The 25140-nt window shown below is 43.6% G+C and overlaps 1 protein-coding gene across 1 annotated transcript in view; it reads left to right on the top strand.

Annotated features, from left to right (window-relative positions):
• Positions 1-25140, top strand: part of LOC126100893 (uncharacterized protein CG3556-like) — a 38039-nt gene that overhangs the window by 4513 nt on the left and 8386 nt on the right. Inside the window, exons 2-4 of the mRNA XM_049911560.1 lie at positions 2578-2647; positions 21337-21526; positions 24290-24444. Coding sequence (XP_049767517.1) covers positions 2578-2647; positions 21337-21526; positions 24290-24444 — 415 coding nt within the window. The remainder of the gene's footprint in view (positions 1-2577; positions 2648-21336; positions 21527-24289; positions 24445-25140) is intronic.

The raw sequence follows: 25140 nt of genomic DNA, 5'->3' as shown, positions 1-25140 counted from the left end.
ACTGCAGCATCCCCATGTCCAAAAAGGCTCACATAAGCAAATCGAAGGTGAAAGCCATGCTGATTGTGTTTTTCGACGTCAGGGGCGTACCCCATGGCCAAACTGTCAACGGTGCTTTTTATTGTGAGATGCTCAAGAGACTGAAAGCCAGCCATCGCCGATGATTGGAAGCTGCATCGTGACAACGCGCTGAGTCACACCTGCTTCATGGTGGCCAGTTACCTGGCCAAGAAAGGGATTCCAACGATTCCCCAGCCCCCCTACAGTCCCGATGTGGCTCCGCCAGCCTTTTTTTTTTTTTTTTTCGTTCCCCAAACTAGAAACTTCCTTAAGAGGACATAGTCATGGAACACTGGAGAACGTCCAAGCCGCCATAATGAGAGCTTTGTAGGCCATCCAGGACTCAGCGTTCGTAGCAGCGTTGGAAGCATGGAAATCTCGCATGCAGCGGGTTGTTGACTCTTAAGGGTGATACATTGAATACTAAGTTTGGAAATTTGTGTTAAGGTCTCATGGGACCAAACTGCTGAGGTCATCGGTCCCTAAGCTTACGCATTTCTTAATCTAACTTACGCTAAGGATAACACAAACGCACACACCCGTGCCCGAGGGAGGACTCGAACCTCTGACGGAGGGAGCCGTGCGGACCGTGACATGGCGCCTTAGACGGCTCGGCTACCCTGCGCGGCAGTATTAAGTGGGTGTAGCGATAGCTGCAATAAATTTTGATTCACAAGCTTAATCTCATTACTTTTTATACAAACCCTGTATGTAACATACCGATTGAATCTTTCGTTGAGCCAACAACATATTTTATTTTGTTGCTGTCTTGTAGAATTGCCTCGACTGTCATTATTATTCAGACTCACTTGAAAGTAGAAACACTACCGTACTGAGAAAACATTGTCTTTTGTAGAACACTAAGTTGCAAGGTAGAGCAAATAAACAGTAGCTCTGTAGTATCTTGTAGAATCTCTGCTACGACGTGTCATTGCAGTCGTCGGCGTGAAATACACTACTGGCCATTAAAATTGCTACACTACGAAGATGACGTGCTACAGACGCAAAATTTAACCGACAGGAAGAAGATGCTGTGATATGCAAATCAGAACATTCACACAAAGTTGGCGCCGGTGGCGACACCTACAACGTGCTGACATGAGGAAAGTTTCCAATCGATTCCTCACACACAAACAGTAGCTGACCGGTGTTGCCTGTTGAAACGTTGTTGTGATGCCTCGTGTAAGGAGGAGAAATGCGTACCATCACGTTTCCGACTTTGATAAAGGTCGGATTGTAGCCTATCGCGATTGCGGTTTATCGTACCGCGACATTGCTGCTCGCGTTGGTCGAGATCCAATGACTGTTAGCAGAATATGGAATCGGTGGGTTCAGGAGGGTAATACGGAACGCCGTGGTGGATCCCAACGGCCTCGTATCACTAGCAGTCGAGATGAAAGGGCATCTTATCCGCATGGCTGTAACGGATCGTGCAGCCACGTCTCGATCCCTGAGTCAACAGATGGGGACGTTTGCAAGACAACCACCATCTGCACGAACAATTCGACGACATTTGCAGCAGCATGGACTATCAGCTCGGAGACCAGGGCTGCGGTTACCCTTGACGCTGCGTCACAGACAGGAACACCTGCGATGGTGTACTCAACGACGAACCTGGGTGCACGAATGGCAAAACGTCATTTTTTCGGATGAATCCAGGTTCTGTTTACAGCATCATGATGGTCGCATCCGTGTTTGGCGACATCGCGGTGAACGCACATTGGAAGCGTGTATTCTTCATCGCCATACTGGCGTATCACCCGGCGTATAGGGTGCCACGGTTACACGTCTCGGTCACCTCTTGTTCGTATTGACGGCACTTTGAACAGTGGACGTTACATTTCAGATGTGTTACGACCCGTGGCTCTACCCTTCATTCGATCCCTTCGAAACCCTACATTTCAGCAGGATAATGCACGACCGCATGTTTCAGGTCCGGGCCTTTCTGGATACAGAAAATGTTCGACTGCTGCCCTAGCCAACACATTCTCCAGATCTCTCACCAATTGGAAACGTCTGGTCAATGGTGGCCGAGTAACTGGTCGTCACAATACGCCAGTCACTACTCTTGATCAACTGTGGTATCGTGTTGAAGCTGCATGGGCAGCTGTACCTGTACACACCACCCAAGGTCTGTTTGACTCAATGCCCAGGCGTATCAGGGCCGTTATTACTGCCGGAGATGGTTGTTCTGGGTGCTGATTTCTCAGGATCTATGCACCCAAATTACGTGAAAATGTAATCACATGTCAGTTCTAGTATATTATATTTGTCCAATGAATACCCGTTTATCATCCGCATTTCTTCTTGGTGTAACAGTTTTAATGGCCAGCAGTGTAGATCCTATACACATGAAAAGCAGGTAACACAGTGCTGGATACTTCTCATGGATGCAAAATTCATCAGTAGTTTATGTAGAAGAGTATTCATTCCACATAACGTGCTTTGAAGCAAATGTATTGCCAGGAGATATATGTTATGTGGTATAATGGAGATTTACATTGTGGTTGTCCACAGGTGCAGGGTAATGATAAGGGATCCGCAAAATCGACGGGACTGTCTGATGTGACAGCAGAGGTGCACACAGGTAGGTTTACTGTCTCGGCTATCATATTTGTTCTTAATACACAATTCGTGCAAAATGGCTTTATTCACGAAGGAAAAAAGGTCTTATTGACCAACTATACAGAATGATTCTTATTAATATTTTTAAAAAAATAACGAAGCGACGTATATGATACTGAGACAAGTAATTTAACACTAGACACATGGGACCGCAAACGTCAGGAAATACCCCTAAAGCGGACGACAAATACTGAACGTGGTACTTCACATCCAAGATACCGAGGATATTTTCGAGCGTATACGTTAACGGACGATTCAGCGATGCATTTCTTGCAGTCAAGCAAACGGTGCAGATTTCGAACATCTTTTGTGAATGTGACCTGCTGTGAACGTAGAAGTTATAAAAATACTATCCTCGCTGTAACAAAACAAAAGCTGTTCTTATTTTTGTTTGTGTCCTGTTTTTTTATTTTTTTTATTTTTTTACAGACGTTATTCAGCAAGGAAAACGTAGGTCGTTTACTGGTTAACGACACAATTCTAAAGCGTATACTCATTTACTTATGACGCAGTACGGTAGTTGTTTGTTTTGCTATACTTTGCAATAAACCAACAGAGAAAGCGCAACTGATAAATAATTTAACAAATCAGTACCATAATGTAAACACATAACTGTCTCACGCAATGAAACAAATTCTTCCTGTCAGGCGCAAGACTCGGATCCTGAGCCCCACGGGCTAAATCGCGCATGTAGGCGCACGCCACACCGACGTGAACACCTCAATTATACAGCATTTGGATAATGAGGTGCGACAGACCGATGGATTCAACCGCTGCCCGTGCGGCGAATTACGTCATCTGGTGACGTCACATACTGAAAACTAGTCATCCGCTTTTGCGATACTTCTCGACATTTACAGCCCCGCGTGTCTTGTATTAAATTACTTGTCTCAGCGTCATCTACGTCCCTTTAGAGGTTTTCAAACGTTAACGAGAATCACCCTGTATGTTAAAGAAGTAACACATTATAATGTAAGGAGATAGAAATGTCTCCACATTGGGTTCCAAAAATGTAATAAAATGGATAAGGAAATCGACATGCAATTGCAAATGGGATGTCCCCACGCTTACCACCAACATTTAGTAAAATTCAAATTAATAAATGTCAAGCAAATGGAATAAATGGAAATTAATAAAGCAGGGGCATATGTATACAAATTATAGTCCTGTACAAATAATCAATACAGCTATCAGAGGGCACTGACAAGACACAGTGATTGGGTATCTACGGGGGAAAGGGAACAAACTACTTTATTTCACCATATGATGGAATCAGTGACACATGTAGGCGTGGGCGACTGGTGTGATGTCGGTGCTACGAGTTGATCTCCCTGCAAGTCTCTCGTGGTGTCACGTAACCGTAGACTGACAATAGGCAGCAGGGTGGCGTTGTCCAGAAGGCGTGACATTCCAAAAAGCCGTCTTTTTGCCATTTTCAGGCAATTCTAGTGTCAATGAGGAAACTTAGTACGCAGCACAGACTGTGTTGGGTGACTATTAACATGCACTCTAAGGGCATTTCTGGTGATGTAACTGATGAGAGTAACTAAATCGATAAAAATCGAATTGTTGTTGTTGTTGTGGTCTTCAGTCCTGAGACTGGTTTGATGCAGCTCTCCATGCTACTCTATCCTGTGCAAGCTTCTTCACCTCCCAGTACCTACTGCATCCTACATCCTTCTGAATCTGCTTAGTGTATTCATCTCTTGGTCTCCCCCTACGATTTTTACCCTCCACGCTACCCTCTAATACTAAATTTAGAGACAGCATAAACTGCTCTCTGTGTGTTACTAACTTCAGCAGTGCATCCACATATATGAAAACGGAAGAGGCAAAAAGAGTTAATTATCACGGGTATGCTACGTGTACCTGAGTTTAAATTTACTGCGAGATAGATGCATGAAACACGACATACGCAGCCAGCTAAAGCTTGTGCGATTTTTCACTTCCAGCCCTGTTCACGCACTCCCTCATAGGATTCGTGATTAATAATATGCACTCATTGCAAAGAAATTGCCACATTCACTCTCTGAACACTAGACGTAAAAATGATTTGCACTTGGGTAACATTTCTGTAACCGTTGTAGATACAGATATGCGCTGTTCTACAGGCGAATATTTTATTTTCAATGGACTTCCTGCAGAACTGAAAACAATGATACACTACAAATTTTCAAATTTAGCTATGTCGGCTTCCTACCGGAATACCGCTTTTATTCCATACAGAAGTTGCAGTGGTTTAGAGTCTTGCACTTCAGATATTATTTGTTATTTTCTGGTCTATTACAAATCTTCCTCTGTATCTACATCTACATGGATACTCTGCAAATCGCATTTAAGTGCCTGGCGGAGGGTTCATCGAACCGCCTTCACAATCCTCAGTATTCCAATCTCGTACAGCCCGCGTAAAGAATGAATGCCTATATCTTTCCGTACGAGCTCTGATTTCCCTTATTTTATCGCGGTGATCGTTTCTCCCTATGTAGGTCAGTGTCAACAAAATATTTTCGCATTCGGAGGAGAAAGTTGGTGATCGGAATTTCGTGAGAAGATTCCGTCGCAACGAAAAACGCCTTTCTTTTAATGATGTCCAGCCCAAATCCTGTATCATTTCAGTGACACTCTCTCTCATATTTCGCGAAAATACAAAATGTGCTGCTCTTCTTTGAACTTTTTAATGTACTCTGTCAATCCTACCTGGTAAGGTAGGATTACTGCTGCTACACCGTGCAGCAGTATTCTAAAAAGAGGACGGACAAGCGTAGTGGAGGCAGTCTCCTTAGTAGATCTCTTGCATTTTCTAAGTGTCCTGACAATAAAACGCAGTCTTTGGTTTGCCTTCCCTACAACATTTTCTATGTGTTCCTTTCAATTTAATTGTAATTCCTAAGTATTTAGTTGAATTTACGGCCTTTAGATTTGACTGATTTATCGGGTAACCGAAATATAACGGATTCCTTTTGCGCTCATGTGGATAACCTCACACTTTCGTTATTTAGGGTCAACTGCCAACTTTTGCACCATACAGATATCTTTTCTAAATTGTTTTGCAATTTATTTTGATGTTCTGATGACTTTACTAGTCGATAAACGACAGCGTCATCTGCAAACAATCTAAAACGGCTGCTTAGATTGTCCCCCAAATCGTTTGTATGGATAAGGAGCAGCAAAAGGCCTATAGCACTATCTTTGGGAACGCCAGAAATCACTTCTATTTTACTCGATGACTTTCTGTCATTTACAATGAACTGTGACCTCTCTGGCAGGATATCACAAATCCAGTCACATAACTGAGACGATATTCCATAAGCACGCAATTGAACTACAAGTCGCTTGTGTGGTATAGTGTCAAAAGCCTTCTGGAAATCCAGAAATACGGAATCAATCTGAAATCCCTTGTCAATAGCACTAAACACTTCATGCGAATAGAGAGCTAGTTGTGTTTCACATGAACGATGTTTTCTAAATTCATGTTGACTGTGTGTCAACAGACTGTTTTCTTCGACAGAATTCATATATTTCGAACACAATATATGTTCCAAAGTCCTGCAGAATATCTATGTTAATGATATAGGCTTGTAATTTAGTGGATTACTCCTACTACCTTTCTTGAATATTGGTGTGACCTGTGCAACTTTCCAGTCTTTGGGTACGGATCTTTCGTCGAGCGAACGGTTGTATATGATTGCTAAGTATGGAGCTAATACATCAGCATACTCTGAAAGGAACCTAATTGGTTACAATCTGGACCAGAAGACTTGCTATTATTAAGTGATTTAAGTCACTTCATTACTCCGAAGATATTTACTTCTACATTATTCATATTGGCAGCTGTTCTTGATTCGAATTCTGGAATATTTACTTCGTCTTCTCTTGTGAAGGCATTTCGGAAGGCTGTGTTTAGTAACTCTGCTTTGACAGCACTGTCTTCGATAGTATCTCCATTACTATCGCGCAGAGAAGGCATTGATTGTTTCTTGACGCTAACATACTTCACATACGACCAGAATCTCTTGGGATTTTCTGCCAGGTTTCGAGACAAAGTTTCGTTGTGGAAACTATTACAAGCATCTCAAATTGAAGTCCGCACTAAATTTCGAGCATCTGTAAAAGTTCGCCAATCTTGGGCATTTTGCGTCTGTTTACATTTGGCATGTTTGTTTCATTGCTTCTGCAACAGTGTTCTGACTCGTTTTGTGTACCAAGGAGGATCAGCTCCGTCGTTTGTTAATTTATTTGGTTTAAATCTCTCAATTGCTACCAATACTATTTCTTTGAATTCAACCACATCTAGTCTAAATTTATAGTATTAATCTGGAAGAAATGGAGATTGTCTCTCAGGTAGGCGTCAAGTGAATTTTTATCTGCTTTTTTGAATAGGTACATTTTTCGTTTATTTTTGGAGAATTTGGGGTTATAATATTCAATCTCGCTACGAAAACCCTGTGTTCACTGATCCCTGTATCCGTTTTGTTGCTTGTTATTAACTCAGGATTATTTGTTGCTAAGAGGTCACGTGTGTTTTAACAACTGTTTACTATTCGCTTGGGCTCATGAACTGACTGCTGGAAATAATTTTCAGAGAATGCGTTTTGCACAATTTCGGATGATGTTTAATGCGTACCTCCGGAATTAAACATATATTTTCGCCAACATATCGAGGGTAAATTAAAGTCACCACCAACTATAATCGTTTGAGTCGGGTACGTGTTTGAAATCAAACTCAAGTTTTCTTTGAACCTTTCAGCGACTGTATCATCTGAATTGGGATGTTGGTAAAAGGACCAAGTATTGGTTTTATTCCGGTTGCCAGCAATGACCTCTGCCCATGCTAACTCACAGGAACTATCTACTTCAATTTCGCCACAAGATAAACTACTTATAACAGCAAGAAACACGCCACGTCCAACCGTGTTTAGCCTGTCCTTTCGGAACACCGTTAGGTTCTTCGCAAAAATTTCGGCTGAGCTTATCTCCGGCTTTAGCCAGCTTTCAGTGCCTATAACGATTTGAACATCAGTGCTTTCTATTAGCGCTTGGAGCTCTGGTACTTTTCCCAACACAGCTACAACAATTTACAACTGTTATACCGATGGTTCCTGTATCTACGTTCTTCCTGTGTTCGGCCTGCACCCTTTGTGACTGAAGCCCTTCTTGTGTTTTCCCGAAATCCTCTAACCTAAAAAAAAAAAAAACGCCCAGTCCACGCCACGCAGCCCCTGCTACCCGTGTAGCCGCCTCATGCGTATAGTGGACACCTAACTTATTCAGTGGAACCCGAAACCCAACCACCCTTTGGTGCAAGTTGAGGAAGCTGCAGCATACATGGTCGCAGAACCGTCTGAGCCTCAGATTCAGATCTTCCACTCGGCTCTGTACAGAGGTCCGCAGTCGGTCCTGTCCACTATGCTGCAAATGGTCAGCTATGGTTTCGTCTTGCAAGCAATACTGGCAGCCTTTACCACTTCTCTTAGCTGCTCGAAACCAGAGAGAATCTTTTCTGATTCAAAGTGACACACATCATTGGTGATCCACCACCTGCAGTTGGCTGCACCCTGTGCTATTCATGGCAATCGGGAGAACCTGTTCTACATCTGGAATTACCCCACCTGGTATGCACACGGAATGCACATTGATTTTCTTTCCATTCTCGGCAGCCATATCACTAAGGGGCGCCATAATGCGCCTAACGTTGGAGCTCCCAACTATCAATAATCCCACACTCTGTGATTGTCCAGATATTGCAGGCTGAGAGGTTTCCTCTGAAACACAACAGGCGATGGCATCTGGCTCAGCAATAGTGTCAGCCACAGACAGCACCCGGAACCTGTTTGTCAGACAAACCGGGGAGGACATGTGGGGCAGCCTGGGAAGCCTTTCGCTGCCTTGCTACGCCCCAGGGAGACCTCCCACTACACCACAGGTGAGGGGTCAACTTCAGTGCAAGCAGTAACATGGCTGGCCTTTGGTGAAGACTGTTTGGAGGACTCGGACATGCTGGACATCCATCGGATTCCCACGGCTGACCCACAACCTTGGTGGCCATCCACCACAGCCTCAAGCTGTATAACCGAAGCCATCACAGCCTGGAGCTGAGAGCGAAGTGTCACCAACTCGACTCGCATCTGCACACAACAATCGCACTCTCTGTCCATAATAAAGATCGTGGAAAAGTAAACTATGCAGAGAAACAGACTGTCAGCACATGCTGTGCAACTCTACTCTAGACACTGATGAAAATGCAGGAGCTGTATCTAATAAATTAGAATAATATGCAGTGATTCAAACACCTAACTACCGAAGCACTCACATGAAACTAAATAATTCGCATCTGATTAGAAACAGGTAATATGTCACAAACTCGGTTTACTTTCTGACGCAAACGAAAACGCGAGAACTGTGGCTATTAGATATTAAATTAACACGCAGAAACTCAAGAAACTAAACTATTAAAGGTCACAGACGATATTATAAAATTCGCTCCTGGTTAGGAATTCGTAAAAGTCACAAAATCAGTTACTGCCCTGTTGCTTCGTCTGTCTCAGACGGCTGCTGCTGTCTGAATCCTTTATGTTCATTTAATTGATTACTGCGCTTCTTCTTTATTTTTAAATATATTATCAATTTTTCATAAACCATGTAATGACTTATTCGTGACCAAGAGACTTTGTCTCACATGGACATAGATATCCCGACGAATAAAATTAAAATTAAATTAAATCAATTTTCTTCATGTACATCCAACTTGAAGTTGCCTTATGAGAATGAGTTACAAAACAGCTCAATATAGATGCCATTCGTCAAAAAGAAACAAAACATCTAAAATTCCGCCACATTCTCAATTTTATTCGTATATGTGATAAGAATGGCAACAGGCATTCGAAAACAAAATTTGGACAATAGCTGTTCCACAGCAGATGGAGCCTCAGACTATGGAAGATGAAGGCAACGCCCCTCTGACGTCACAATCCAAGATGCCGGAAAGCTACGCCACAAACATCATTTGACAAACCACGCCCCCCTTATTTGTGACATCATCATCATCATTGACAGTTCACGAAAACCCCTTTCCCCTCTGTCTCTCCTCCCCACCCCTTTCCAGCCCAGACTCTCTCCAGGCATAACAGAATACTATTAAAACAGTGCATCACAGATTAGTATTTTAAGGGTCGTTAAAACGAAACAGCCGGTCACAATGTAGCCCCAGAGGCGCCATCTTAGCCACGCTCAAAAGTATCCGCACATCGCTTGTTTTGATGAGATTTTGGTTCCATTTAGCGCTTGATTATGGGAAAAACGATCTGTAAACGTTTTAGAAAGTCTTGACAGCATTGTTCCGGTTTGTGAATATTGCAGCCTTCCTCAAAAGTTCTTTTTGCGCATAACCTCGAGTGACATGAACCCTTTCTAATATAAGCAATAAGTGTCAATCAGCATAGTCGATTATGTTTTCCTAGTGAAGAACATGATGCATTGTATTCTTCTCCCCCTCCTTTGCCCTCCTAATATTGTCGTTGTTAATGTGAAGCGTATCTAAAAAAACTTCTAAAAACTTCCAAGTACGTAGCAACACACTCAAATGCCGACACCATTTGCATGTTTTAGACGTGCAGATACCATTGTAACACTTGACAAGCATCATAGAACAATTTAGGTATCCATTGCAGCTCATGACAGCTGACAGTAATCCACAGTGCCCATTTGTTTGTGGACTTACCTGCTTAGCATAATATTTTAACCAACATGTTTCTGCAGTTACATACGTGGTCTGGTTAGTTTTCCTGTATAGCTTAGTTCAGGCCTAACAGGAAGTACTAGCTGCCTGTTTTGCACGTTATTTTTAGTCACCGGCGCTTTGAAACTACACTCCTGGAAATGGAAAAAAGAACACATTGACACCGGTGTGTCAGACCCACCATACTTGCTCCGGACACTGCGAGAGGGCTGTACAAGCAATGATCACACGCACGGCACAGCGGACACACCAGGAACCGCGGTGTTGGCCGTCGAATGGCGCTAGCTGCGCAGCATTTGTGCACCGCCGCCGTCAGTGTCACCCAGTTTGCCGTGGCATACGGAGCTCCATCGCAGTCTTTAACACTGGTAGCATGCCGCGACAGCGTGGACGTGAACCGTATGTGCAGTTGACAGACTTTGAGCGAGGGCGTATAGTGGCCATGCGGGAGGCCGGGTGGACGTACCGCCGAATTGCTCAACACGTGGGGCGTGAGGTCTCCACAGTACATCGATGTTGTCGCCAGTGGTCGGCGGAAGGTGCACGTGCCCGTCGACCTGGGACCGGACCGCAGCGACGCACGGATGCACGCCAAGACCGTAGGATCCTACGCAGTGCCGTAGGGGACCGCACCGCCACTTCCCAGCAAATTAGGGACACTGTTGCTCCTGGGGTATCGGCGAGGACCATTCGCAACCGTCTCCATGAAGCTGGGCTACGGTCCCGCACACCGTTAGGCCGTCTTTCGCTCACGCCCCAACATCGTGCAGCCCGCCTCCAGTGGTGTCACGACAGGCGTGAATGGAGGGACGAATGGAGACGTGTCGTCTTCAGCGATGAGCGTCGCTTCTGCCTTGGTGCCAATGATGGTCGTATGCGTGTTTGGCGCCGTGCAGGTGAGCGCCACAATCAGGACTGCATACGACCGAGGCACACAGGATCAACACCCGGTATCATGGTGTGGGGAGCGATCTCCTACACTGGCCGTACACCACTGGTGATCGTCAAGGGGACACTGAATAGTGCACGGTACATCCAAACCGTCATCGAACCCATCGTTCTACCATTCCTAGACCGGCAAGGGAACTTGCTGTTCCAACAGGACAATGCACGTCCGCATGTATCCCGTGCCACCCAACGTGCTCTAGAAGGTGTAAGTCAACTACCCTGGCCAGCAAGATCTCCGGATCTGTCCCCCATTGAGCATGTTTGGGACTGGATGAAGCGTCGTCTCACGCGGTCTGCACGTCCAGCACGAACGCTGGTCCAACTGAGGCGCCAGGTGGAAATGGCATGGCAAGCCGTTCCACAGGACTACATCCAGCATCTCTACGATCGTCTCCATGGGAGAATAGCAGCCTGCATTGCTGCGAAAGGTGGATATACACTGTACTAGTGCCGACATTGTGCATGCTCTGTTGCCTGTGTCTATGTGCCTGTGGTTCTGTCAGTGTGATCATGTGATGTATCTGACCCCAGGAATGTGTCAATAAAGTTTCCCCTTCCTGGGACAATGAATTCACGGTGTTCTTATTTCAATTTCCAGGAGTGTATTAAGCATAAAACTGCATTGGGGCACTTAATGTGAGAGTTCGCAATGATATTTTACGCACCAAACTAACAGGTATTTACGAGGTGTGTTCAAAAAATTCCGGAACATTCGTAAATTCGCGCCAGCGGTGTGTTGGAGCGAAACGTGATTGGCATCCCTGGACACACCTGTGTTTAATGTGTAACTGTCGGGAGTTTCAATGCTGTATGTGTGTTAGTTATTGGTCAGTGCTGTATTGAGCAGAACGTTCTGCCGCACAGTTTGCGAATTTCGAGGTAGCGGAGTTAGAGGAGCAACGCATCTGCATTAAATTTTGCGTAAACTCCAGAAAACCTTTACAGAGACACGCCAAATGATGCAGGAAGCCTATGGTGATGTATGCTTAAGCCGTAGTCGGTGTTACATTTGATTCACACGGTTTAAAAATGACCGAACGGAAGGTAAAGACGACCCTCGTTCAGGACGCCCTTCGATGTCTACCGACGACGCTCAAGTCAGGAACGTCAACGAAATTGTGCGTGCCAATAGAAGACTGACTGTCCGAGAGACTGCAGAAGTATGTAACATTTCAGTTGCATATCATATCATGAAATCCTGATGCGGCATCTGGAATGCATCTTGTTGCCCTCAAGTTCGTCCCACGGCTCATGAGTCAAGACCAGAAAGACGTTCGCCTCGCAATCTGTGAAGAGCTTTTGGATCGTCCAAATGAGAACGAAATGTACTTTAAGAGAATCATAATTGGTGAGGAGATGGGTGTCTAAGGGTTTTGATATTGAGACCAGGGTTCAATCTTTATAATGGGCCAAGCAATGTTCTCCAAAGACAATAAAAGCTCGTTAGGTCATGTCAAATGTCCGAACATGCTGATAGTTTTCTTGGACTTTGAAGGATTATTTCATCCTGAATTCGTGCCACCGGGACAAACTGTTAATCGATGGTGCTGTCGGGAAGTGTTGCGATGCCTGCGAGAAAATGTGAGAAGGAAACGGCCTAAAATGTATCCATACATTTCATGGGTCTTGCGTCACGATGACCCGCACATTCATCCCTGTTAGTGCGTGACTATTGCACAAGAAACGAAATCACTACGCCGCTTCACCTGACCCCTGCTGACTTTTTTTTTATTTCTAAAGTTGAAAACCCCGTTGAAAGGACAAAGATCTGCAACGATAGACGAGATAAAAGAAATTTCTTAGACGGCGCTTCGAGCGATGCAGCAAGAGGCATGCCAAAACTGCTTATTTCGAAGGAGACCACGCACAATAACTAAAACGTAAGGGTAGATAAATTTTTTTGTGGACAAAGTTCCGGAATTTTTTGAGCAGGCCTCATATATATATATATATATATATATATATATATATATATATATATATATATATATATATATATATATATACGAGGGTGAGTTAAATGAAGACCTTAAATATTTTTTTTAAATATTATTAATTGCGCAGACGTGGTACAAAGCTGTATCACTTTTCAACATAATCTCCCCCACGCTCAATGCAAGTCCTCCAGCGCTTACAAAGTGCATAAATCCCTTCAGAAGAAAGTTCTTTTGGTAGTCTGCGCAACCACTCATGCACCACGTGGCGTACCTCTTTATCAGAGCGGAACTTCTTTCCTCCCACTGCTTCTTTGAGTGGTCCAAACACATGGAAAGCACTTGGGGCAAGGTCTGGTGAGTATGGTGGATGAGGAAGACATTGAAAATGAAGGTCTGTCATTGTTGCAACTGTTGTACAGGCAGTGTTGGGCCTTGCATTGTCATGTTGGAAAATGACACCTGCTGACAGCAATCCACGTCGCTTTGATTTGATTGTAGGCTGCATGTGATTTTTTAGGAGATCTGTGTATTATGCACTAGTGACAGTGCTCCCTCTAGGCATGTAGTGCTCAAAACGATGCCTTTTTCGTCCCAAAAGAGAGTCGGCATAACCTTCCCTGCTGATGGTTCTGTTCGAAACTTCTTTGGTTTTGGTGATGAGGAATGGCGCCATTCCTTGCTCGCTCTCTTCGTTTCCGGTTGGTGGAAGTAAACCTAGGTTTCGTCACTAGTAACGATTCTTGCAAGGAAGCCACCACCGTCTCGTTCAAAGCGCCAAAGAAGTTCTTCACAAGCATCAACACGTCGTTCTCTCATTTCAGAAGTCATCTGCCGTGGCACCCATCTTGCAGACACTTTGTGAAACTGGAGCACATCATGCACAGTGTGGTGTGCTGACCCATGACTAATCTGTAAACATGCTGCAATATCATTCAGTGTCACTCGGCGGTTTTCCTTTACTATGGCTTCAACTGCTGCAATGTTCTGTGGAGTCACAACTCGTCGTGCCTGACCTGGAAGAGGAGCATCTTCCACTGAAGTCACACCATTTGCGTAGTTCCTACGCCATTCGTAGACTTGCTGCTGTAACAAACATGCATCACCGTACTGGACCTTCATTCGTCGATGAATTTCAATAGGTTTCACACCTTCACTATGAAAAAACCGAATAACAGAACGCTGTTCTTCCCTGGTGCAAGTCGCAAGTGGGGCGGCCATCTTTATACTGTCACTGCGACGGTATGTGTGCATCTGCACTATGCTGCCACCTACAGGCCATTCTGCACCCTGTTTGTAGCACGCTTACCAACTTAACGGCGCGAAATTTCGATTTGTTATAACAAATTTAAAGTTTTCGTTTGACTCACCTTCGTGTATATATTGCAGGAGACACCATTTATACGGTTTTTTTAACTTACTGTTGTAAATGACGCGAAAAGATTCTGATCATGCGAATACGTCTGAGAATGGACAAGGTGGCAGCTCTGAGGCTGCTTTGTGATTGGCTGCTTCATTGTCATGACCTCTAAAATTCTAAGCTGTGATCGGCTGTTTCATATTAATAGCATGCTGTTATTGGCTGTAGAGGGGTGGGGAAGGAGAGGTACAGTGTAGGAGAAGGGGAGGGGAGGGGCATTTTGTGAAGGGCCACATGATGATGATCATGTCACTGACAAGGAAGGCGTGGCTTGTCAGTCACTGATAAGAGTGGCGTGGCTTGCCTCCATCTTGGATTGTGCATGTCAGGTTGATAATAGGGAAGACGAATACTCGATTTCGTTTTATTGGGAAAATTTTGGGGAAGTGTGGTTCATCCATGGAGGAGATTGCGTATGGAATGCTAGTGCGATCCATTCTTGAGTACGTTTCGAGTGTTTGATATTCCCACCAGGCTAGATTAAAGAAAGACGTTGAAGCAACTCGGAGATGGGATGCTAGATTTATTACCAGTAGGTTCAATCAGCATGCAAATATTATGGAAATGCCTCGGGAACTGAAATGCAAATCCCTGGAAGAAAGACGATGCTATTTTGCGCAGTTCTGCGAGACACTATTACACAGATTTAGAGAACGGGCGTTTGAGTCCGACATTTTGCATAAGGACCACGAAGATAAGATGCGGGAAATTTGGGCTCATAGTGAGGCTTTTAGACAGTCGTTTTTCCCTCGTTCTACTTGCGAGTGGAACAGGGGAGGAAATAACTAGTAGTGGTACAAGATACCCGTCGCCGTGCAACGTATGGTGGTTTGCGTACTATGTATCTACACTCCTGGAAATGGAAAAAAGAACACATTGACACCGGTGTGTCAGACCCACCATACTTGCTCCGGACACTGCGAGAGGGCTGTACAAGCAATGATCACACGCACGGCACAGCGGACACAATGGAACCGCGGTGTTGGCCGTCGAATGGCGCTAGCTGCGCAGCATTTGTGCACCGCCGCCGTCAGTGTCAGCCAGTTTGCCGTGGCATACGGAGCTCCATCGCAGTCTTTAACACTGGTAGCATGCCGCGACAGCGTGGACGTGAACCGTATGTGCAGTTGACGGACTTTGAGCGAGGGCGTGTAGTGGGCATGCGGGAGGCCGGGTGGACGTACCGCCGAATCGCTCAACACGTGGGGCGTGAGGTCTCCACAGTACATCGATGTTGTCGCCAGTGGTCGGCGGAAGGTGCACGTGCCCGTCGACCTGGGACCGGACCGCAGCGACGCACGGATGCACGCCAAGACCGTAGGATCCTACGCAGTGCCGTAGGGGACCGCACCGCCACTTCCCAGCAAATTAGGGACACTGTTGCTCCTGGGGTATCGGCGAGGACCATTCGCAACCGTCTCCATGAAGCTGGGCTACGGTCCCGCACACCGTTAGGCCGTCTTCCGCTCACGCCCCAACATCGTGCAGCCCGCCTCCAGTGGTGTCGCGACAGGCGTGAATGGAGGGACGAATGGAGACGTGTCGTCTTCAGCGATGAGAGTCGCTTCTGTCTTGGTGCCAATGATGGTCGTATGCGTGTTTGGCGCCGTGCAGGTGAGCGCCACAATCAGGACTGCATACGACCGAGGCACACAGGGCCAACAACAGGCATCATGGTGTGGGGAGCGATCTCCTACACTGGCCGTACACCACTGGCGATCGTCGAGGGGACACTGAATAGTGCACGGTACATCCAAACCGTCATCGAACCCATCGTTCTACCATTCCTAGACCGGCAAGGGAACTTGCTGTTCCAACAGGACAATGCACGTCCGCATGTATCCCATGCCACCCAACGTGCTCTAGAAGGTGTAAGTCAACTACCCTGGCCAGCAAGATCTCCGGATCTGTCCCCCACTGAGCATGTTTGGGACTGGATGAAGCGTCGTCTCACGCAGTCTGCACGTCCAGCACGAACGCTGGTCCAACTGAGGCGCCAGGTGGAAATGGCATGGCAAGCCGTTCCACAGGACTACATCCAGCATCTCTACGATCGTCTCCATGGGAGAATAGCAGCCTGCATTGCTGCGAAAGGTGGATATACACTGTACTAGTGCCGACATTGTGCATGCTCTGTTGCCTGTGTCTATGTGCCTGTGGTTCTGTCAGTGTGATCATGTGATGTATCTGACCCCAGGAATGTGTCAATAAAGTTTCCCCTTCCTGGGACAATGAATTCACTGTGTTCTTATTTCAATTTCCAGGAGTGTAGTTGTAGATACACTATGTGATCAAAAGTACGCAGACACCCCCCAAAACAAACGTTTTTCATATTAGGTGCATTTTGCAGCCACCTACTGCCAGGTGCTCCGTATCAGCGACCCCAGTACCTATTAGACATCGTGAGAGAACAGAATGGGGCGCTCCGCGGAACTCACGGACTTCGAACGTGGTCAGGTGATTGGGTGTCACTTGTGTCATACGTCTGTACGCGAGATTTCTACACTCCTAAGCGTCCATAGGTTCACTGTTTCCTATGTGGTAGTGAAGTGGAAAGTGAAGGGACACGTACAGCACAAAAGCGTACAGGCCGACCTCGTCTGTTGACTGACAGAGACTGCCGACAGTTATAGGGGGTCGTAATGTGTAATAGGCAGACATCTATTCAGACCATCACGCAAGAGTTCCAAACTGCATCAGGATCCACTGCAAGTACTATGACTGTTAGTTGGGAGGTGAGAAAACTTGGATTTTATGATCGAGCTGCTGGTCATAAGCCACACATCACGTCGGTAAATGCCAAACGTCGGCTAGCTTGGTGAAAGGAGCGTAAACATTGGACGATTAAACTGTGGAAAAACGTTGTTTGGAGTGACGAATCACGGTACACGATGTGACGATCTGATAACAGGGTGTGGGTATGGCGAATGCCCAGTGAACGTCATCTGCCAGCGTGTGTAATACCAACAGTAATAATCGGAGACGCAGGTGTTAGGTGTGGTCGTGTTTTTCATGGAGGGGGCTTGCACCCCTTGTTGTTTTGCGTGGCACTATCACAGCACATGCCTACATTAATGTTTTAAGCGCCTCCTTGCTTCCCTGTTGAAGGGCAATTCGGGGATGGTGACGCATCTTTCAATATGATCGAGCACCTGTTCATAATGTACGGCCTGTGGTGGAGTGGTTACAATACAATAACATCCCTGTAATGACTGGCCTGCACAGAGTCCTGACCTAAATCCTAAGAACACCTTTGGGATGTTTTGGAGCACCGACTTCGTGCCAGGCCTCACCGACGGACATCGATACCTCTCCTCAGTGCAGCACTCCGTGATGAATGGGCTGCCATTCCTCAAAAAACCTTCCAGCGCCTGATTGAACATATGCCTGCGAGAGTGGAAGCTGTCATCAAGGCTAAAGGTGGGCCAACACCGTATTGAATTCCAGCATTACCGATGTAGGGCACCACGAATTTGTAAATCATTTTCAGCCAGGTGTCCTGATACTTTTGATCACATATTGTATCAAAGGGGCGTGGCCACCAAAATCAGAGCCTCCACTTGGCACAATAGGACGATCATCCAGTGTGCATATTTGTTTTCTAATTCTTAGTGCCTTCATAGATGTGTGGAAATAATAAATTAATGTTTGAGTGATCTATGGAGAATGGAGAAGTAGTTTCACATTTATGTGTATAGATGTTTAGAAAATGTAGTAGTTCTTTCTTATGATTATTTAGCGTGAGACAAAAAATTAGATCAATCAGATATGCAACCTCAGTTGTTATTGCAGAATAGTATTTTAGTATATTAGTAGTAATAATCTGACTTATTTAGCGATCAGTTTTTCAAAGCTATTGGACAAGGTATGGTATTACAGCTGAAAAATGAGAAAACATAATTCTTTTAAACAGTAAATTAGATATCCCATGGAGTACTTAATTCAGAATGACCAGATGGGGAGAACAAACTCCGTGCTTCTGAATATAAGGCCAGTAAATAAAAATAAAAACGCAATCTCCTGTGATGAATCATTAGTGTACAGGAATGTATTGTTTATACATGCTTACAAAGAAATTATTTCATAAAGTGAAATGGACTTGTTTTCCGTTTTGTACAGCGCAGCCTCTTATATGCTAACTTGTAACAATGAGTCATTGTTCCTCCACAATAGTGCGTATTCGATTTCAGAAAGATTGCATAGTGTTGGCATTACCTCTTGCATAGCTTTGATATAAGGTGCTACAGAAAGGTAGCTATTATACTACGAAAGTGAGTTGTGAAATTAGAAAGATGTTTTATTACTATCTCTTTTACTATACAACTAATCCGACTCATGTTTTATGGTCCATGGTCTCAGTTGCCAGCTGCCTGTCTAGCACTATCCAGGGATAACAAATATTTGATTTTCAGTATTTCCTGTAATTATTCACCGAATTTAAAAATTTTAAATGCTGTTATATTCTACTGTTTGAGAGGTAAAATCTTATGTTAAAAGTATAATACAGTAAGCTAAGTATTACAGTTAGAAACTATGTAGGCCTATATGTATTGAGGCAGTGTAACTTATGGTGTAACAATTACCCACAATATATCCTCCAATATTTGTGAATGAGAGCATTTAGCGACTTCCAACAAGCGCTTTTTCTTGCTGACACCCTGACAAAAGGATGAACAGAGAAGAGACCATAATTTACTATATTTTTGCTGTTCATGCAATGAAACTTGAACATCAGACACACCATTTTAATTTATTATGTCCTCACTACTAATTCCGAATGCAATACATATACCAATGAATGTATCTGCAAAATTCTTTTATGATTCACAGATCAAAAGTTATGACATCATAAACATTGAGATGTCTGAAAACATAGATATTGCTCAAAATGGAGTGCTTTTACCCACGCTATACTCATCCAGTGTTTGATAATGACAGCGCTCAGCGACTTCCAATAAGCTTTAAAATCTTTCCTAAACTTTTTTCTCGCTTATGTGCTTCGCATTAAAATTTCACTCATTAACTGATTTGTAAGGCAGTCAGATGTCTGAAGCTGTTTTATACATGGCAGTTCGATTCTATAAAGAATCGTGAGTTTAGTGGTTTACTTATATTACATTTTTTTTACCATATCCGTATTTTATGAAATGTAATTGACATTTCATTTTATTGAATGTTTTGCGTAATGAATACTTTTTAGCAGCTTTTTAAATGTGTTCCTTTTAGTAATGAATTTGAGCAATTTATTCTGCAATTTTGTTCTTTGGTAGAAAACGCTGTTTTCAACTTGTTCTTTTGTGGTAAGTGCAAGTTAAATTTAGATCTCGTTTTTAGGTAATGGGAAAGAGTTGTTTGGCAATAATTATCGAGGTCTTTTTGTGTGTGTAACTAATTGGTAAATAATATATTCAAATGGTGTAAAATCCTCAATATTTTGAGCAGCTTTTTTACAGTGGACCACATTACTATTTTTGTTGCTATCCTTGTAGCCCTTTTTTTGTAGTTTGAAAGGTGCTTTCATGTTTTGTGCATTTGTTTCCCAGGATTCCTCAATTAAGAATTTAATTTTCATATGAATAGCTTGTAACTAAAAGACGCTGGCTATTCCACATTTATATAATCTATATGATTACTCTACAATTCACACTTAAGTAGGGCACAGGGATCATAGAATCACCTTCAAATTATTTCCCTACTCTTGAATACATGTGGTTAAAATGACACTAGTTTCTCTTATTTCATGTGGGAGTCAACAATAGATTTTATCTTCGTTGATCCGTTATGGACTGTGGGATGACGGCTGGCATGAACTTCTTGATGCAATAATTTACCAACAGCCGTATGTATTGTAGCAATTTATTTTATTTTATGAACTTCTATGTGCTATCGGTTTCGGTATTACATTGATGCCATCTTCAGGCCCCACTCGCCTGGCCACCAAGAGCTGTTGCAGGACGATTTGATTAAAAGATCCAGTTATATGGCTTCCTCCGTGTATAGCGATTTTGCGTCTATGACGAGTGGGGCCTGAAGTTGGCATCAATGTAATGCCGAAATTGATAGCACATAGAAGTTCATAAAATAAAATAAATTTCTACAATACATATGGCTGTTGGTAAATTATTGCATCAAGAAGAAACAACAGATTTTGGCATTCAGAGGAGAAAGTTATTGATTGTAATTTTGTGAAAAGAACTCGTAACAACAAAAAGCATTTTTCTTTTAATGATTGTCACATGAACTCACTTACCATAACCGTGACACTAAATGATAATGCAAAGCAAGTTGCCCTTTCTTTAACGTTTCTGTTGTTCTCTGGTAGTCCCATCTGGTAAGGGTCCCATAACGTGCAGCAGTACTCCACAAGAGAACGAACAAGTGTAGTATAGACAATTTCTTTTGTGGATTTGTTGCACCTTCTAAATTTTCTCAGAATAAAACGCAGTACTTGGTTCAGATCCTTGTTAACATTTCATATGCAATGGTTCCATATTAAGTTGTCCATAATTGTATCTCTAAGTATTTAGTTAGATCGACAATCTTTTACTCTGTGTGATCACACAAAACTATAATGGCGTAGAGAGATTTATACCTGACTTAATTTCGTTAAACAGTTGCAGATCGCCTCAGAGTGGCAGACATCACTGGCGTGGACCATCGTAAGGACCCGCACGTGACCATCACATATTCCATCTGGGTGGGAACGAACATATCGGAGAAGTACACCCTTTTACTTCACCCTGTGCGCAACACGTCCTTCTATGACGTTATGATCCTCGCCGCTTCGATAGACGAGCATTATCAGTGAGTCTTCAGAAAAGGCACGCAGAGAATACGTCGTATGTTTCTTAGACGTTTTAACAGCTTGTAATATTAGTTTTATAAATTGAAACGCCTTTTTTTGCGACAATAAAAGGTGTTTCAATTTATAAAACGCATATTTATATACTTGCTGTGGGTAGTGGCCAAACAAACTAATTGCACTGGTTAATGATTGAATCAGAAATTTCGCCAAAGTGATTTTTGATTTGATGATGTCACTATCTCGTCGTGACACGGTATTCAGAAGAATAAGTGTTGGGGGCAGTGCAAGCGAATGTCCCCTCAGCAACTTCCTGTAATGAGCAACACCTCTTAATTCTTTGATATGTATTAACGAAATCTCGTTACGCTTTGTTCAGAGAATGTACTGTTACCTGTTTTTTACATGTCGAAGATATTGACTGATTCCGTCAAATGGTGACGAGATCAACGTTTTGAAGTCGGGTGTAACTGACCGTGAGTGTATTGGAAAGTACTCGCTTACTACCACTGCAGAATACACCGTCTGTCCTAAAAGTTCCGAGACTGATTAATTTCTGACATATAAGCGATGCCAGCGCAGTAATTACGCTGGTAGCTTGAACTAACACCTGTAAACAACAGACGTGCATTCGACCAGTCAGTTGCGAGAAGGCTATGTCAAATACTGAACGTGTGGCTATAGTGTGTCAACTTTGTTGTGAAACAAATTGCAATGAAACATATATAAATAAAGTGTTCAATACAATCTATAGCATGATTTCAAGAAGAGAAAGAGGTGTGCAAATTATGTCCTGCACACTTTGACTTCCAAATAAAAACAAAGATGTGTGGACATATTCCAAGATATCCATATTCCTCACTTCAGGTGAGGAGACTTCGTGTTAACAGTACGAGTGTACCACAAAATGACGAAGTGCAGAAATTTACAAGAGAGGTCAATGCGTTAACAATATAACTGACATCCAAGCCAAAGTGATGTGTGGGTCGTACACTACCCTAAACAAGCATTTCTCAGACAGCTTTACATAGTTGTATGATCGACAATGTAAAATACCTAAACTACCATCTGACCTTGTCTCTATTTTTTATTAATCCAGTCTCGAAACTGTTTCGGCTTACGGGTACAACTATTGAGACAAGGGAATTGACTTACGGTATCTCTAAATGTATCGACATATCGATGCTGCACCTGAACATTCAAAGAGCCTGTATAAGCTGGATTGGTATAATACCGACGACTTCTACCACCCGAACACCCTTGCTACTTATCATTTACCACTGATATCTCATCACGGGGTATATACTGAATAAAAGAACAAATTTGTGTGTTTCACAGTCTTGTGCAAGCATTTCAATATGAAACCACTTGGGAGAGTTGCATATTGCGTGTGTTAAGTGTATCTGTCCAGTGTAAGTGGCTGCAGTGATTGTCTGTAGAGTGTTATATCATGTCTGAGTTGTTGATAACAATGAAAGAAGGGAAAGGCTAGAACCTGATACTATTTCACCCACTGCTTCTCTCAAATAGCACTAAGTGGGCTGTTGAACTTAACATCCCTACCATATGGACAGTTCACTATCAATAGTGCCATATACCTTCTCTCCATGAGGCACTGTGGAAAGATCTTGAATATAGCACAGAACACTTGCACAAATAATTCGCCTCCATTTCTGAGCTTGCTCATGTACCCCTAAGTAGGGGTGCTCGACTCAGAGTTTGTCAATTCGAATCCCGCTGGTAGAAGACATTTTGACCATCAGTACTTCGCTGGCGAAGAGAGGAGAGGATGTTGTCGCCAGACTTTGCCCCAATCCCCTTAGTTAAGCCAGCCGATGTGTCCAAGCGGTTCTAGGTGCTTAAGTCTGGAACCGCGCGACCGCTACAGTCGCAGGTTCGAATCCTGCTGCGAGCATGGATGTGTGTGATGTCCTTAGGTTTGTTAGGTTTAAGTAGTTCTAAGTTCTAGAGGGCTGATGACCTCAGATGTTAAGTCCCATAGTGCCCAGAGCCATTTTTGAACCCTTAGTTAAACTACAAATCTTTCCACTGTGTCTCATTTAATAAGGGCATATAACACTGTTAGTGATTAACAGTCCATCAAATGGGGATGTTAAGATCAGCGACCTTCCTGCTTCTAGTCAAAAGAAGTAGGCTATGTGCCATGACACCACACTATCCACACATCTGTTATAGTGACCTACTCTTACACATACACTCAAGACACAGTTTTCACACATTGCTAGAAAAGAAGCAAATATGCACAGAAGAACCAAAAGCCTTCCCAATTACCTGACTGAACCTACCTCACAGGATCTTCCAGCCAACAATCACATATGACTCTTTCATTCTTAATTGGCGCAATTCTGGCTGGCAAAAGCTTCATTCCTCCACCTCTGCTCCCCTTGTCACTCAAACACTTGCAGTGAAAGTTTTTTCTAGCACCAGGATATCATTCGAGAGTTGTTGCTCAAGTGTGTATTAGTGACCTCGACCATGAAGCTGAGTTGGGATATGCATCTATCCTTAAATAAATGCCTCGCTTGCACACCACAGTTAAATGTCTACATGATATGACATATTTTATAATATTATTTGTGGTATCATCTTGAAGATTAATTAATTATGTTAATGGAAAACCGACATATTTACCTAATATTAGATTCCAAAGAGGAAACATTCTTCTGATATCAAAACAATGAAAATATTCTTATGCTGTGAAGGAAACTTGGAAACAGGACTGTGGCAGTGGAATTAATTCACAGGTTTGAGGCGACAGAGTGGCCCTATGGGCACTACATCACGATGCTGGCTGGCCACAGGGAGGACCCTGCCAATTACCTGTTCTGGCTGATCTACCAAACACCACAGCTGCCCGACCCGGCCAGCCCACCTGGCAATGAACTCCTCACTCCTGTTGGTATGTCCACTGCACCTGCAATATTCTTACTTACTTTACCAACTGTGTGAATTATTTAGTTAATTTGAAGTCTGTCAAAGGCACTGTAATGTCAGAGGACATCTGATACCCTTGGAATACTGTACAGCTGGCTGTTCCATCGCAAAGGTAGGTAAAGAGCACACATGTGGGCGTTGGCACCCGTGTCTCATAGAGAAATGTTGGAGCACTCTGCTGCATAGTATTCCCTATCTCTTCAAAATGTGCGTCTTTTGGAAGTGGCGTGTTCCCTGCTGTATGGCTGAAGTTATGTCCAGCGGCAGTGGTGATACAGGCAAACAACTTCATGGTCATACAAAGTGAATTTCTTTAGGCATACATTGTACTGTAAGCAAAGTCTTTTGGGACAATGTCTACCCATTTCTGTACCCATATCAATCACTGAAAGTAGTCACGACGTTATTTGATAATACATGAAAATTCCATCTCCTCACTAGTACGTGGAGAACTATCATTATTGGAAATCTATGGTACATGAAATCCATGCAGTGATTTACTTCCTGAAGCTACAGAACACAATCTCCTCGTTTCCAAGGAAATGGCTGTTTATCAGCTATGACTTTTTCAAACAATCCATCCCAGCACTTGGCTTACATAATTCAGGGAAAACAAGGAACCTAAATCTGGACGACTGGATAGTTTTGAACCACTGCATCT

This window comes from Schistocerca cancellata, chromosome 9 (assembly GCF_023864275.1).
Source record: "Schistocerca cancellata isolate TAMUIC-IGC-003103 chromosome 9, iqSchCanc2.1, whole genome shotgun sequence".
NCBI lineage: Eukaryota > Metazoa > Arthropoda > Insecta > Orthoptera > Acrididae > Schistocerca > Schistocerca cancellata.
The sequence above is the reverse complement of the archived record's forward strand: the minus strand, read 5'-3'. Positions and strand labels throughout refer to the sequence as shown.